The sequence below is a fragment of the Curcuma longa genome, chromosome 21 (assembly GCF_044706935.1).
Source record: "Curcuma longa cultivar G26 ecotype Majalengka, Jawa Barat chromosome 21, ITB_CL_G26_1.1, whole genome shotgun sequence".
Classification (NCBI taxonomy): Eukaryota; Viridiplantae; Streptophyta; class Magnoliopsida; order Zingiberales; family Zingiberaceae; genus Curcuma; species Curcuma longa.
Genome location: NC_133881.1, coordinates 5,933,088 through 5,947,243, shown reverse-complemented (window position 1 = coordinate 5,947,243; position 14,156 = coordinate 5,933,088). Strand labels below are relative to the sequence as shown.

The window sequence follows — 14,156 nt, the reverse complement described above, 5'->3', positions numbered from 1 at the left end:
GCCGATCTGGGCCGTCCGAGTTCCGTTCTGGTGGCATAAAGCGATCGTTTCAAAACGAGGCGAGCGCTTCTCCCCAAAAGAGAGGGAGCGCGACCGCTACGTGGGTTTCCCTCTTTTCTACTTCTTCTCCCTCTCCCTCCTCCTCCTCCGCCGCCGCCGCCTCGATTCCTCGGCGAGGATCGGATTCGGACTCCATTTTTACTGTCTATCGTCTCTCCTCCGTTGGTCTCTTCGCCGTCCCTAGAGCTGCTGCTGCCCCTCTCCCTCCCGTGGCTGCGGCCGCGGTAGCTCCGGCGAAATCTAGGTTAAAATCTCCCCCCATCGTTAGGTAACTACTAATTGGGTTTTCCCTCAATGTCGCTTATACGGATCGGATTTGGTGTTGGGTTATGTTGGTTTCTTTTGGATTGACCGCGGAAATTAAACTTCACCTTGCATAGCTTATAACTCGCTTAGAAGGACTAATACATTCGGTGTTAGGGTTTTTTTTTGCTATCAGGTTTTGTTGGCTCCTTTTTTTAATATTGCTTTTCTAGACTTGTTGTCAGTCAAGAAAGTTGATTATCCTTCTTAATCTGATTCCTTTCGGACACGCCATGGCATTTTATTGTTCAACATGATTATGTATTTTTCTTGATGTTTCTGTTAATTGTTTCTTTGCCACTTGCATAAAACTGTGTTTTAACACTATGTATTATCCATAATTGTGACTGTGTAAGCATTAGTTTTTATTCTCACATTGCCAAACTTTGAGAGAAAAAAAAAACAACAGAACCGGAAGGTTTTATTTTGTAGACAATGGTCAGAATACAGCATTTTATGACTGTTTCTTCTGTGATCTTTTTTCTCGTGATTCCTTTGATGTATTCGTGCTTAAAGTTTTTGTTCAGACCCATTTATACTTGCCAAATAAGACTTTCCTCTTTTGTCACAATTCATTTTAAGTCTGTTGACTTTCCATGGAAAATGTGAATCAATTAGTTGTTTACATTGTTTATACATTTAGTGTTACTTATTTCTATGTATTAACTAAAATATTAACTAGGCGCTTGCTTTCAGCGTCATCTTTCTTTCATTATGTTTTTATTTTTTTTTCTAGTTTTGTGTATCTATGTAACCTTCAAAGTAAATTTCGGGTTATACCATTGCAGGAACTGAAGGTTATTCTGTAAAAAAATAGGAAGTTAGTACTTAAATTAAGGAATTTTATACAGATAAAAGAGAGTATTTAAGAGCAATCATGCCTCTTTATAAAAGAAAGCCTTTTACTTTGATGGATCCACCAAATGATTTGGATGCAGACGAGAGTATCTTTCAAATTCGGTTTACGAAGGAACTGTTCAGGGACTATGAGTATCCTTTGCCAAATGTCTTGTAGTGCAATCTAAATTTAATATTTAAAAGCAACCCAATTTATTTTGTTGAATTTTGCTGTTGTGACTTCTTGCAATAAGCTTTATGTGTAGGTGTTTGCTGATTTGTTTGATGTCCAATAAAATGTGTATTTTGTTATTTCTTTAACTTAATTCAGAGAGTACTTGAAGAGATTAAACCTTTATCGTCAAAGAGTGTGGACATGTAGACTTTCAGGGAAATCTAATTTGACTTATGAAGAAGCTTTGGTCTCAGAGCATCATGCTACTGAAAAGGTTCAGGAATTCCCTAAAGATTTGATAGCTCCAGTGCTTCAGATGATCCAATTCAGTAAGTACAACTGATTGATGCTTAATATCTCTCCATCAGTTACTTTGCTTACTCTACTTTAATATTACTTTAATATACATTCATTCTTTTTTTTTTTATGTTGATCTGATGCTGTGATATCATGCATATATCAATCTGATTTCTCCATCATATGTGTTGGTTTGTTTCTTAAATCCATGGATCATTCATTTTGCTTTGCTTTCTATAACTCTTGTTTTACGTGTTGCTATAGTTATGCCTAATATCAGTTTCAGTTGATCCATACAAATCAAATTTTGTTCAGAAATAAAGTTGTTAACTGAAATTTCCACTATCCAAGTGGTGTTGGGTTAAAATTGAATGGAATTGAGTAGTATCGGAGAGAGAAAGGCTACAACAATAATAAGATGGAAATTATTTTACAAGGATATGCTCAATTCTTGCATGCATTTATAACTGAAGGTTGATTATTGCGATCTAAGATGAACCAGGTCTTGAAATTAAGGTTCTGCTGATGTTTAAGACATTGTGGTGCAAATTGAAACTCCTCTATCCATTTTGATTCTGATTTTTGACTTTGGCATTTTCTCAACCTCAGTCAATGTGGTGGCATCTTCTTGCTTGATGTTGATCTTGCATATCTGCATTAACTGATTACTATTAATCTAGAAATGGTAGCTGGTCAGAAAACTGAGTGTTAATTGACAAGATCAGTGTTATTAAAGTGTGTGCTTTCCTATGCATTAGAAAAGCAGTAATACTAAGGTGCACACCTTGTTGAAAGATTCAAAGCATAGCAAAGCACACCTAGACCTAGTATACAATGTCAAATATCTTCTTATCTTAATTAATTATGTTTGGATGTCAAATTAATATAAGAATAAAAAAATATACGATGTCAAATATGATGTTTTGTAGTTTAATGGGTGTACAAGATTCATGTAGTCAAGCTCAAGTAGTTGGGATAAAAACCACTTGATGACGACGACAATGATGATATTTGTGGTCTGACCTACATAATGGCAACCCATGACTTGTAGATGTTACTCTGTGATCATCACAAGATAAACTTTCTTTTAGCATCACCCTTTTTTTTCTTTGCTAAACCTGACTACCTGCCAATCATATTCTTTCTTTAATTCTGCACTCAAGAATTCTGGCCTTATCTCATGAGGCTATCTGTTTATTTTCCCCCCTCACGATATAGGTTCGCTGGCGTCATCTTAAGAGGCAACTTGGCCTGTTGAGGTTGTTTAATGGCTGGGTCTCAAAGTTTTAATTTCTAGTATCATATATTTAGCTGTGGAGCCAACCTCAAATACTTGGGACAAGCATGACATAAAATGATGACAGCAATGTAATTAGCTGTGGTGGTATATACATTTTGATGTAGGCTTCTATATCTAGACAAGGTTCAAATATTAAAATTGTGTTTATGCAAGTGTTTTTTCACATTAGTGGATAGATAATATTAAGTGCAACATATATGACTATACGTATAATGTATTTGCAAGTTTATTATCTACTTGATATTATGAAAGCTTGTTCCTCACTTCTCCTATTCATTCACTTGCACTCGCTACCTAAGCTCTAGGACCTCTTAACTTCTATTGTTTTCAAAACTACATACAACATAACATGATCTGGGGGTAAAATGAAGGCTTCAATCAGATATTCATACTGGAAAGTTGGATATGGTGCAGAGGTGTAAGTGTAGTTAAAATATGATATTCAACTGCTTAGGGAAAATGTCTGACAAGTAATAGTGTGGATACATGCAACTAGAATTGGATCAATTTTTTCTTTCTGTATTTGTGGCTTCATTCCTTTCTTAGTCATTGTCGATGAACTTCTGTTTTATTTCAGATTGATCTTGATTCTTTGTTTGGGTTTTAGTTTTCATGGTTTATATATTTTTTTCCTTGGGTGCCATTCCCCTATCTGTCAATTTGAAAGGTTAGAGGATCTCAATAATAAAAAGATTGTGAGATTAGTCAACTGAAATTTAGCTTAATGATAAGCACTTTAACCCTTTTCATCCCTATTTATTTGCCATGAATACGTGCCATCTGTTAGCCAAAAATTTAGCTTAATGATAAGCACTTTAATCCTTTTCATCCCTATTTATTTGCCATGAACATGTGCCTTCTGTTAGCCAAAGATATTCAACTGCTTAGGGAAAATGTCTGACAAGTAATAGTCTGGAGACATGTTTTCAGAAAGAAAAGTAATGCAATTTTATTCTTTATGTCACCAACTATTACATTTCACTGTTGCAGCTAGAATTGGATCAATTGTTTCTTTTTGTATTTGTGGCTTCATTCCTTTCTTGGTCATTGTTGATGAACTTCTGATTTATTTCAGATTGATCTTGATTCTTTGTTTGGGTTTAGTTTTCATGGCTTATATTTTTTTTTCGTTGGGTGTCATTCCCCTATCTGTCAATTTGAAAGGTTAGAGGATCTCAATAATAAAAAAGATTGTGAGATTAGTCAACTAAAATTTAGCTTAATGATAGCACTTTAACCCTTTTCATCCCTATTTATTTGCCATGAATACATGCCTTCTGTTAGCCAAAGATTGAATTGGGTTTAGGAGATGTTCAATTTTTTTTTTTGAATTATTTGTCGAAATACCAATATTTCCAAGCTATTTAGAAGCATTCAATGCTGCTTGTCTATTTCCTTGAATCTTAAGAACATTTATTTAAGATTAAATTTCTGGAGTTTTATGGATATATCTGCAGGCATTGCTAACTTAACAGATCTTGTGAACGAGTTGTATGATAAATTACAAGATAGCCTTTTTGAAGGGCTAGAATTGCAAGGAAAGAAAGATGATTCAGTTTGTTCATGCAAAATTTTAAAGGTTTTAGAGGATGGTGACACCTTTCAGTACAAAGTAGGTTGGATTGATAAAGACAAAAAAGTATTTGATTCTACTATAGTAAAAGCTGAAGATCTGATACACAAGAGGAGGCCATTTAGTAGACGAGTACTTAGAGAGTTTATCAAAGAATCAACTTATCAGAATTTCCCATGGGTCGTTCATGAAAAGCTTGCTAAGAAGTATGTAATCTCCACTGAACCGCCAGAAGAATTGAGAGATAAGCTTACACTTCAAAATGGAAGTGTTTGGAGCTTCAAAAAATTCAACAAAGCTTATATTGCAGTAATAATTAAATCCTTCTTTTAATTTTAATTTGTCACATATTGTTCCATTCTGAAACGTTACATCATCTTGATGATTTTCAGAATGGAGGAGAAATTGGGGATGGAAATCTAGCAGCTCTTGAGAAAGAAATGAAAAAAGGTATGACAAATATATAATGTGTTTCTTTAACTGGACAATTTTCCTGAATTAGGTTGCTATCTTCTTGAGAAGTTTAAAGTAACAAGCAGTACCTATTTTTTTACCACTCTTCTTAATGGTATTCAAATTCAGATCGGATCAGATATCCTATTGATGACCTTTTGGTGCGCCCTGCTCCTGATGATCCTACTTTTACTGAACGACCTCCTTTGTCTTTGGAATTTAATGTGCCAATGGAGTGCGTGGGCGACCTTCTTATGGTGTGGGACTTCTGTTGTACCTTTGGCAAGTTGCTGCATTTGTATCCATTCACTTTAGATGATTTGGAGAATGCAATTTGTCACAAGGACAGTAATCTAATTCTAATTATGGAACTCCATTCGTCAATTCTCCACTTGATTATCATAGATGAGGGCAAATATTTTTTAGCAATCCAGGGCAAAAAGAGGAAACCAAAGGTAAAATGAAACAAAATTTTCTTTCCATATTTCTTGAAATCTTTTTCTTTCATGGACAAACTGCTTCAGATCTTGCGGTTTTAATTTCTCTTTATTCCAGATAAAACAAAGCAATTGGGTTGAGTTCTTGTCTGATTTCTTGGAGATGGAAGATCGTGAATGCAATTCAACCTGTGTAGGAACTATTAAACGTGGTCATTATGGTCTTCTTGAAGTTCATAGCAAACTACAGATATTAAGGGAACTGGTTGCGGAGGCCCTTGAGACAAATGCTATTCGAGATAAGTTAGATGAACGCTTTGAACAGCAGCAAGCACTTGAAGCTGTAAAAAGAGAAGAAGCTAGAAAGAAAAAAGAAGAATTACTAAAAATGGTAAATTCTGACTTGGAAGCAAAAGAGGGAAACATAATGGAGAATGGGAGTAGTAATGGTCACATTTCTTCTTTGAATGAAATCAATGTAAATCATTTAGAAGAGGTTCATCTACCAGATAAAAATCAAATTGCAGAAAATGGGTATATTTCTATTATATTTCTATCATATGGGTGCTGATTGTGCAGCGTATAATTTCTTATTTTGTCTGCAATAGAGACAAGAAGCATCATTCTTCCATCCTAGAATCAGCAGCGAAAAGGCAGAGAGTGGATGATGAACTGCATGCTAAGAGTGCAAGAGGCCAGCGGCGAACTAAGGACAAAGATAAAGAGACTCAGGAAAAGAAGCCTGTAACCATGGTTTGTCTATATCTCTGTCTTTCCTAGTATATGTTTCAGCGCCAATGTTTAGTCACATACTTTACATGTGTATCTTCTCTTTGTCCAATTAATAAATCATTATAAAATTTGATGTTACAGGGAGAACACCTTGAAAGAGAAATTGAGAAGTTATCTGGTCGGACCAATTCTTTAGGAAAAGATAGAAACTACAACAGGTATTGGTTCTTTCGGCGTGAAGGAAGAATTTTTGTTGAGAATTCAGATTCTTCACAGTGGGGCTACTACAGCACTAAGGAAGAGGTAATTATTTTGTAAACTTTCTATTCATTAAGTTTATCCTATCATGCTTCTGACACTCCTTGCTAACTTTTCTATGTATATGCAAGCTTGATGCGCTTTTGGGCTCACTTAATCCAAAAGGTGAGAGGGAGAGAGGCCTTAAAAGACAACTTGAGAAACACTACAATAAAATAAGGTATGCTTGCTTTACTGATTATAACTTGTCTGTAGTTTTATTACTTTATATTTACTAGCTAGTAGTTGAGCTGCACAAGGATCTTGATATGACGGGTTTGACATGAGATTTTATTGCAGGATGTTATTTAGTCTGGCATGCCTGACAAGAAACTACCTATTGTAGATATTGCTACGTCATCCAACCAAGAATGACTAGAAATTTTAATAATTGGGTTATGAATGGTTATTGTAATCATCTTGTGCATTTAGTAATCTAGATGAAAATGAGATAATTTATTGGAAATGTTTCAGAATAATCATAGATACTCTAGGGTTTGTTTTGAATGAAGGAATTGGAAGGTGAAGGGAGCAAGGACTTGCTTTTCCTGCCCGGGCAGCTCAAATAAACTCTAATTGAAGGAGGAGGGGGGGGGGGGGGGGGGTGGGGGAAGCAAAACTGTAAAACCTTATCCTCCATTTCCAGTCCCTTCCATTCCTTTCTATATTATATCCTCCAAAGCAAAGGAATTAGATTGTCTCTGTTTTTCTCCTCTCCCTTTCCTTTTCTATCTCCCTCGGTCATAGATCCAAAACGAACCCTAGAATGAATCCTGTTTATTGCATACTATTCAAACCAATATACTATGAATCTCTCTATGTGTATACATAAAGCAAGAACATATTGCACCTAACTATCCAAGAACAATATGCGTGTGTATAGCACAACTCTGAACCATGGCAAATGAACCTGACATGGAGCATTGACTAAGAGAAGGATAGACCAGCATCAGGATTTTTCTAAAAGTAGGTGCATGACTTTACAAGACATAGTCATTTCTGTATTCTCATAATTTATTCTTCTGTTATAGAATGGATAATTCTTATTTGACCTATACTTCAATTTGTAACAAGTCTAGCCATGTTAAGCCAAATTAGATCAGATGTTATTTTGGTTGGATGTCAATTTAGGTTTAATGCAATGAGTTCTACAAGAATAAAAATATAGGAGAGGAGAAAAAGAAGAAATTTAATTTCATCCAATTATTTCATTATATTTCCACCCAATTGATAGAGGGAAAAGAAATTTGATACCTAAAATGACATTATTTTCTTCTTTTTGGTTATGTGCAAATAAGCAAAATGGATGAAAGTGGTGGAAGTCTTTTCTTTTTCCATACTTAAAACTGCTTAGTTTCTTTCCTGCAGCATATCTGTTTAATAGGCACAGCATCATGTGGCTGATCACATTTGTTGCAAATCAAAAGTTCTGGTTTAGTTTTGATGTTTCTGAAAATAAGGGCTGGATTTGTTAGTGTTAGCTTGAAGCATGCCATATGTCTAGGGTATTCGGTTTCCCATGGAGAAGGGAAATAGCTAAGGGAAAATATGGAAGAAATGGATACCAGAAGATTTTTGTAATTTATGATTCTTTGGAGGGAAGGAAAGAGTGCTGGAAAGTTTAGTTTCTTAAAATTGATTGTTAAAATCATTAAAAAAACAATTAAATAGATTTATCAAAAAAAAATCTCAGTCAATTGTCTGAACATTAATACCAATGCTTTTGTCTGATTGGGCACAACCGTAGTTGAAGAAGTTAGTGAAGCTTTTTCCTAGCCTCTTCTTTCCATCAGTCTTTGACCAAGGAAATGATGGGATATAGCTAGGTAGTTTTCCTTGTTCATTATTTCAACTTTAGGTAAAAATTTAAGGATTTATCAATTACTCAATTTCTAAGACATTTCATTTTTTTTTTTTTTGCAGTTATAAGGCAAATTATAACATACATATTTTCCTCTAATACCAATTTGTAACACTACATAACTACATTCTCTTGACAACCTTGAGGTGTTGTCCACTTTGGTTGATATCTGTCTAATGGTGGAATTAGTTCTGAAGTGAGGAGCTTCTTGGGAGGTTACACAATCACATCATGTTTTTTATCAGACCTAGTTATTACAAGCCATCAGGTTCAGTTAGCTCCTAGAACCACAGATCTGATGAAGGCCATCATTGAATTAAATTGTCACATCGCATACGCATCAAGAACAGGATAGTCTGCTTTGGCTACCCCATGCCATTGCCATCGTGGTTTTGATTTTTCATACTATTCAATGGCGACTAGCCAGAAAATTGGTTAAATGTGTATAAAGGTTTGGTGTAAGCAAAATCCACTCTGTCTCTATGTACACACCACACACACACTTTCAAGTGCCCTATGTATATGGAAATAGTTAGCATTGAACTCCCAGCAAGTTGATGTTTCTAGTTTCAAATAAAGACCTGAAACAGTTCTCTTTTTTTCTTTTAAAATTTTCTTATTATTCAAGCCTCAAACAAGTCTTCTATTGCTGTTAGTTTTTATATTGGTTTGGTTTAGATTACCGTTTAAGCCTTATCCAGCAAGCAGGACATGCTGTCAGTGTCAATTAGTCCAAAATTGGGATAATTGTCAGTTGAAATTATAGGAGTCATTAGCTTTATATTTTTTTGACAGACTAACTTTTCATTTGCAACCTCAATGTTATTTAAGTAAGGTTAGTGATTTACTAAATTCTGCATCGATCTTTACTTGTGAATGCCAACTTAAACTTTTTACCCCTCTGTTTGGATTTCAGTTCAGCATTACAGAAGAGGTCAAAAGATATCACTCACAGACTCCAACTCGAGGAAAATATTCTTCGACGATCTGTACGAGTGAGAGCTCAACCTAGGGATAGTTCCACGATGGGGTTTCTCAGATATGTCAACAAGTGGAAGGGGTTATGATCCACCAAACCCATCTCATCAGTGCCGTGCCATTTGACAACAAAAAAGGCAATCTGATATGCCAAATATTTTTGGGTTGGCTTCATATCAAGAATATTGATCTTGTTTCATCTCAAATTTTGGTATATTGTGAAATCTTGTTTAATTGTGGTCTTGTAACTAGCTGACAACTATCCACGGGCGGCAGGTGATTACCACTGAAGATGTCATCCCTATCTCTTCATCTTTTGATCCCCCAACTGACTCATGGCGCAGCCTCTAATGTCGAACATTTTTTACTCCATTGGTTTTAGATCAAACCGTGAGGGTTGTAAAATATTACAGCTTGCATTGCCAATTCTTGTAAGCCATTTTTAGGCAGTCATACTTCATGCAGCATTGTGGATTTGCTCTTATATAAGTAAGCCCTGTTAACTCCTGGTTTAACAGATTGACACGCCAATCTGTTAAACCAGACCCTAACAGAACGTTGGTGAAGGGGGAGAAATCCCATTGTGGTCTTCGAATGCCTGTTCCAGCGTATCAGTCATACATCCGCACTACCAGATTTTTGTTTCCAAAGCAAATAAAATAAATAAACAATACTAATATACTTTGTCTTACTTATCATTTTAAGTAGAGAAAACGAAGCCACGCAGCCAAAGGATATCCACAGCATCGATGCCCCCATCTACAAAGATCTCTGCGATGCAACAATACCCACCAATAAAAACTTAACACACAATAAAATGTGAAATTTCTTTTGTTCCTCTCGTACTTTCACCAAAACGCCCCCATCCTTCTGAAAATTATTGAGTCTTATTTTTTTTAGCTTTCAATAATGCTTCTCTTCAAGGCATAAAATGTTTATGAATAAATTTTGATGTTCAGTTGAGTTCGGTTTGATAAATACATTTAAATAAATTGCCAAAAGAGAGTAGTTAACAACGGAGATGATAAATAATGAGAGCTTCAATACTATAGGAGTGTCTGGTAAATTTGAGATTATGTAAGGGCTTTTGTGAAAGAAATAACAAAATCAAAATTAAATTCCCAATTTAATATGCTTCCCTGTGGTTTTCTCGAGTCCAGCAAATTGAGTCTCCGCTCCATGGCGTGCACCACCCAGTCCTTGATCTCAGCTAACAGCTGCGCGCTCCCATCTCAGAGGTTCTTGGGCAGGAATCCACAGAGGGCAAAGTGCGGAAGCACCAGGATCTTCTTCTCTGCCACTGCCTCTTCCTCCAGCCCCGACGAATCTGATTGCAACGACGAAGAGTGTGCTCCTGATAAGGAGGTATGTATCTCCACCTCCATCCCTTCCGCTTGATTCTTGTTCTCGCTGTCCATGTTCTTATTTGTTTCCTTTCGTTAACCCTAATGCTACTTTGCCAAATTTAATTAGCCTTTGCGATGTATACATCAATTCACATGATTTGGATCAGTTTTGTTTGTGTTCTTACTTTTGCCCTGACTTGGATGATCATGGATTCCCTTGAGACTGTGGCAGTATTCTGGATACTTTTAGGGTTTTACTATGAGTAAGATTTTTTAGATGTCTATGCATCTATTATCCAACAAAGATAACAATATTAGTCATTATTCATAGGATAAAAGCATACCTGTTTAAAATGGAGAGAATTCCTCAGTTCTTGTTTGATCATCTTTTAGTGTTGAAAGATGCTTTATGTTATAAATGATCCAATATTACTAAGGATGTCACCTTAGATATGAGCTGAATGATGAGTATCCATATAGTCAACTCCAAGGAGTTGACACTGATCATTGCTTTGTCAAACGTGGATCATGTTATCACTTTCACTGATGAGCAAAATCATATGACAAAAACAGAAGTATAGATCAAAATCATAATTTGATGTTTGTAATGAATTATCTTAGCTTAGGTTTTCAACAACTTATAGAATTTTGAATAACAATTCTGTTTTCCAACTTGAAAGTAACTGAATCCTCAGCCAAACATTACCTTAGCATTTCAGAAAGAACACGTTATTCTTTCAATTTCTTCCTTCAGAGGCAAGACAATAATCCAAGCACAAGCTTACTTCACTCACTTTTGCAGGTTGGAAAGGTCAGCGTCGATTGGTTAGCTGCTGAGAGAACAAAGGTGGTCGGAACATTCCCACCTCGTAACAGGGGCTGGACTGGTTATGTCGAGAAAGATACTGCTGGACAAACAAACATCTACTCTGTGGAGGTTCGCTATTTCTGCCTCATAATTTTCTGTAGCTCCTTTGCTTTTACATATTCTGCTGGTCACTTGTGTTTGTAGAAACTAAATGTTCCCATAAAGTTCGTACATAAGAAGAGAATTATACATATGAAGTTGCCTTTCTACTTACCAAATCTTTGTCGTCCAGCCAGCAGTTTATGTCGCAGATAGTGTGATAAGCTCTGGGACTGCCGGAACTTCAGCTGATGGAGCTGGGAATACTGTAGCCGTAACTGGTGTTTTAGCACTTGTTTCGATTGCTGCGGCCTCTGCCATACTACTTCAAGTTGGTAAAAATCAGCCACCAGTGCCGACTGTTGATTATTCTGGACCACCTCTTGGTTACTACATCAACAAGTTCAAATCAGTGCCGATAGTTGAAGCTTCAGTACGACCAGCACCTCAAACCTCTTCCACCGTCGAAGCTTCAGTTCCTCTTGAATCTTCTAGTACTTCATCTGTAGAAGCTTCAATCACACCCCAGTCACAGATAGCTAATGCACAAGGAGCTGGGAAACAAGAGGTTGTTCCTGAAGTTCAAGTTGGATTAAGAGAGGCTGTTGTCGATCCTCGAAGCACGAGTGCAAGCAGTGTTTCTTAGGTGATGTTTTGACTTGATTTGCGAGTAGTTCCTGTAGGAACTACAATTGTTTTTGCTGTGATTTATAGCTTAATTCTGTTTATCAATTTGAGATGATGCTTATCTCTCAGACCATAAGTAACAGCTTGTAATTATTTGTCATGTTGACAAATATGCTTATGTTAATTAGCGTTATGTAGACGGGTTAATAATAATAATACACTTTAGCAAAAGGTGGAATTCGTCACCCTAACGGTTTCACACGGTCGGTCCCACGATCGTATATGAGGAGGTAAATTGGAAAACTGTAGTTGGTCATAACGGGAGAGGATATTATTTCGATTTCATCGAGATTCGATTCTTGTTCAATAATAATACACACACATATATAGGTTGTTTAGGGAGTTCATTAAAAAAATAATTTATTTATTTATTTATTTATAATAGTTTCTCTTTTTGTAAGAGGACTAGATTATAAATTTATATAGCATGACACAAGTTATTTATAATGTGGTATGATACTAGTTGCAACTTGATTGCTATATAATATTCTTATGTGTGTGTTTTTTTTCTTTTTGCAACGAGTTTACATTTATTTATTTGTTTTATTGGATATATGTACTTATATATTTCTGTGTGTATATATTTTCTCCAAAATGCAATGTGATGTATTTTGTTGTTGGTGATATTTGTATTTACTTTTTGATGTGTTCTGTTTGTTGATGATGTTTGTATTTACTTGTTAATTGTCATTTGTTTATTTATCGTTGTAAATATAATTGATTGATATATACTAGTTATTTTTAATATTAATTTTGTTTTAATATTATTTTAATGTTTTATATTAAATCATATTGTGTTAGTATTGTTTTACTTTTTCTGTTGGATTTCTAACTTCCTTATTTAAACTTTGCAGTTGACTAGTTTTTATCTTAGATTTGTACTGTTCATTTCAATCAGTTTAATTTGAGAGTATAATGTAACACATCAAGCCACGTGTGACGCAATGAGTTTAATTTGTATGTGCATGAAACAATCTTTTTTTTCATAATATCATTAATCATTCTAGATTCTAAATCTCTTAGAAATAATATTGATATGTACCTACAACCATTAGTGGAAGAGTTATGGGATATTGAAATTAAAACCTTTGATGTCTCCAAAAAAGAGGTCTTTCAACTCCGTGCTGCAATAATATAGACTATTAATGACTTCTCAACATAGGATAACCTATTTGAGTGGAGTACTAAAGGCTAATATGCTTGCATGTTGTGGTTTTCAAACAGCATCAAAGTGATTGCACCATGGTAGAAAATGTTACTATATATGTCATCATCGATGGTTGGCCTTTGATCACAAGTGGAGGTTTAACAAAAAAGACTTCGATGGAACACAGAAATTTAGAGATCAACTTACAATTCTTGATGACAATTCAGTTTTGAGATATTCGGATGATTTAGAAGATGGTGAGGGAGATATGGGTGAGCCCTAACCTTTGAAAAAGAAGAACAATTTTTTTACTTTGCCTTATTGGCAATATAATGTATTGCGTCATAATTTGGATGTGATGCATATTGAGAAAAATATCTGTGATAACACACTTGGTACATTGTTAAATCAAGCAAGAAAATCAAAGGATAATTATAAGGCACAGAAAGATCTTGTAGATTTCGGTATTTGAAGTATGCTTCATCCTCAACCACATCCTAACAGTACTAGGGTGATTTTACCTAGGACATATTATCAGATGACTACAAAGGAAAAGGAAGCTTTCTTGAGTGTTCTAAAGAATATAAAAGCTCCAAATGAATGCTCGTTAAACATTCCACATTGTGTGCAAGGAAAGCAGCACAAGATATTAGGGTTAAAAAGTTATGACTGCCATGTGTTGATGTAAGAACTTCTTCCAATTGTATTAAAGGGTTCCTTATAAGATAAAATCACATCAATTTTAATTAATCTTTGCAATTTCTTT

General features: G+C 35.3%; 2 protein-coding genes across 3 annotated transcripts; both read left to right on the top strand.

Annotated features, from left to right (window-relative positions):
* The first annotated feature begins 118 nt into the window (after window positions 1-118).
* Window positions 119-9,818, top strand: LOC141814956 (uncharacterized). Of its 2 annotated transcripts, XR_012600533.1 has the most exons (12): window positions 119-328; window positions 1,152-1,353; window positions 1,532-1,704; window positions 4,430-4,854; window positions 4,938-4,995; window positions 5,128-5,453; window positions 5,554-5,969; window positions 6,044-6,188; window positions 6,309-6,470; window positions 6,557-6,645; window positions 9,242-9,467; window positions 9,556-9,818. XR_012600533.1 is itself a non-coding variant. In XM_074702915.1 (11 exons), the coding sequence occupies exons 2-11, from the start codon at window positions 1,241-1,243 to the stop codon at window positions 9,390-9,392; spliced, it is 2,058 nt and encodes a 685-aa protein (XP_074559016.1). In that variant the 5' UTR covers window positions 119-328; window positions 1,152-1,240; the 3' UTR covers window positions 9,393-9,818. The 2 variants fall into 2 exon arrangements, 1 of the variants encoding a protein (XP_074559016.1); XM_074702915.1 differs by having other exon boundaries at window positions 9,242-9,818.
* A 649-nt stretch (window positions 9,819-10,467) lies between these two features.
* LOC141815061 (protein MAINTENANCE OF PSII UNDER HIGH LIGHT 1-like) lies at window positions 10,468-12,370 on the top strand. The gene is made up of 3 exons (XM_074703025.1): window positions 10,468-10,668; window positions 11,452-11,586; window positions 11,750-12,370. Exons 1-3 carry the CDS (start codon window positions 10,483-10,485, stop codon window positions 12,200-12,202), a joined length of 774 nt encoding a protein of 257 aa, XP_074559126.1. The 5' UTR covers window positions 10,468-10,482; the 3' UTR covers window positions 12,203-12,370.
* Window positions 12,371-14,156: the final 1,786 nt, after the last annotated feature.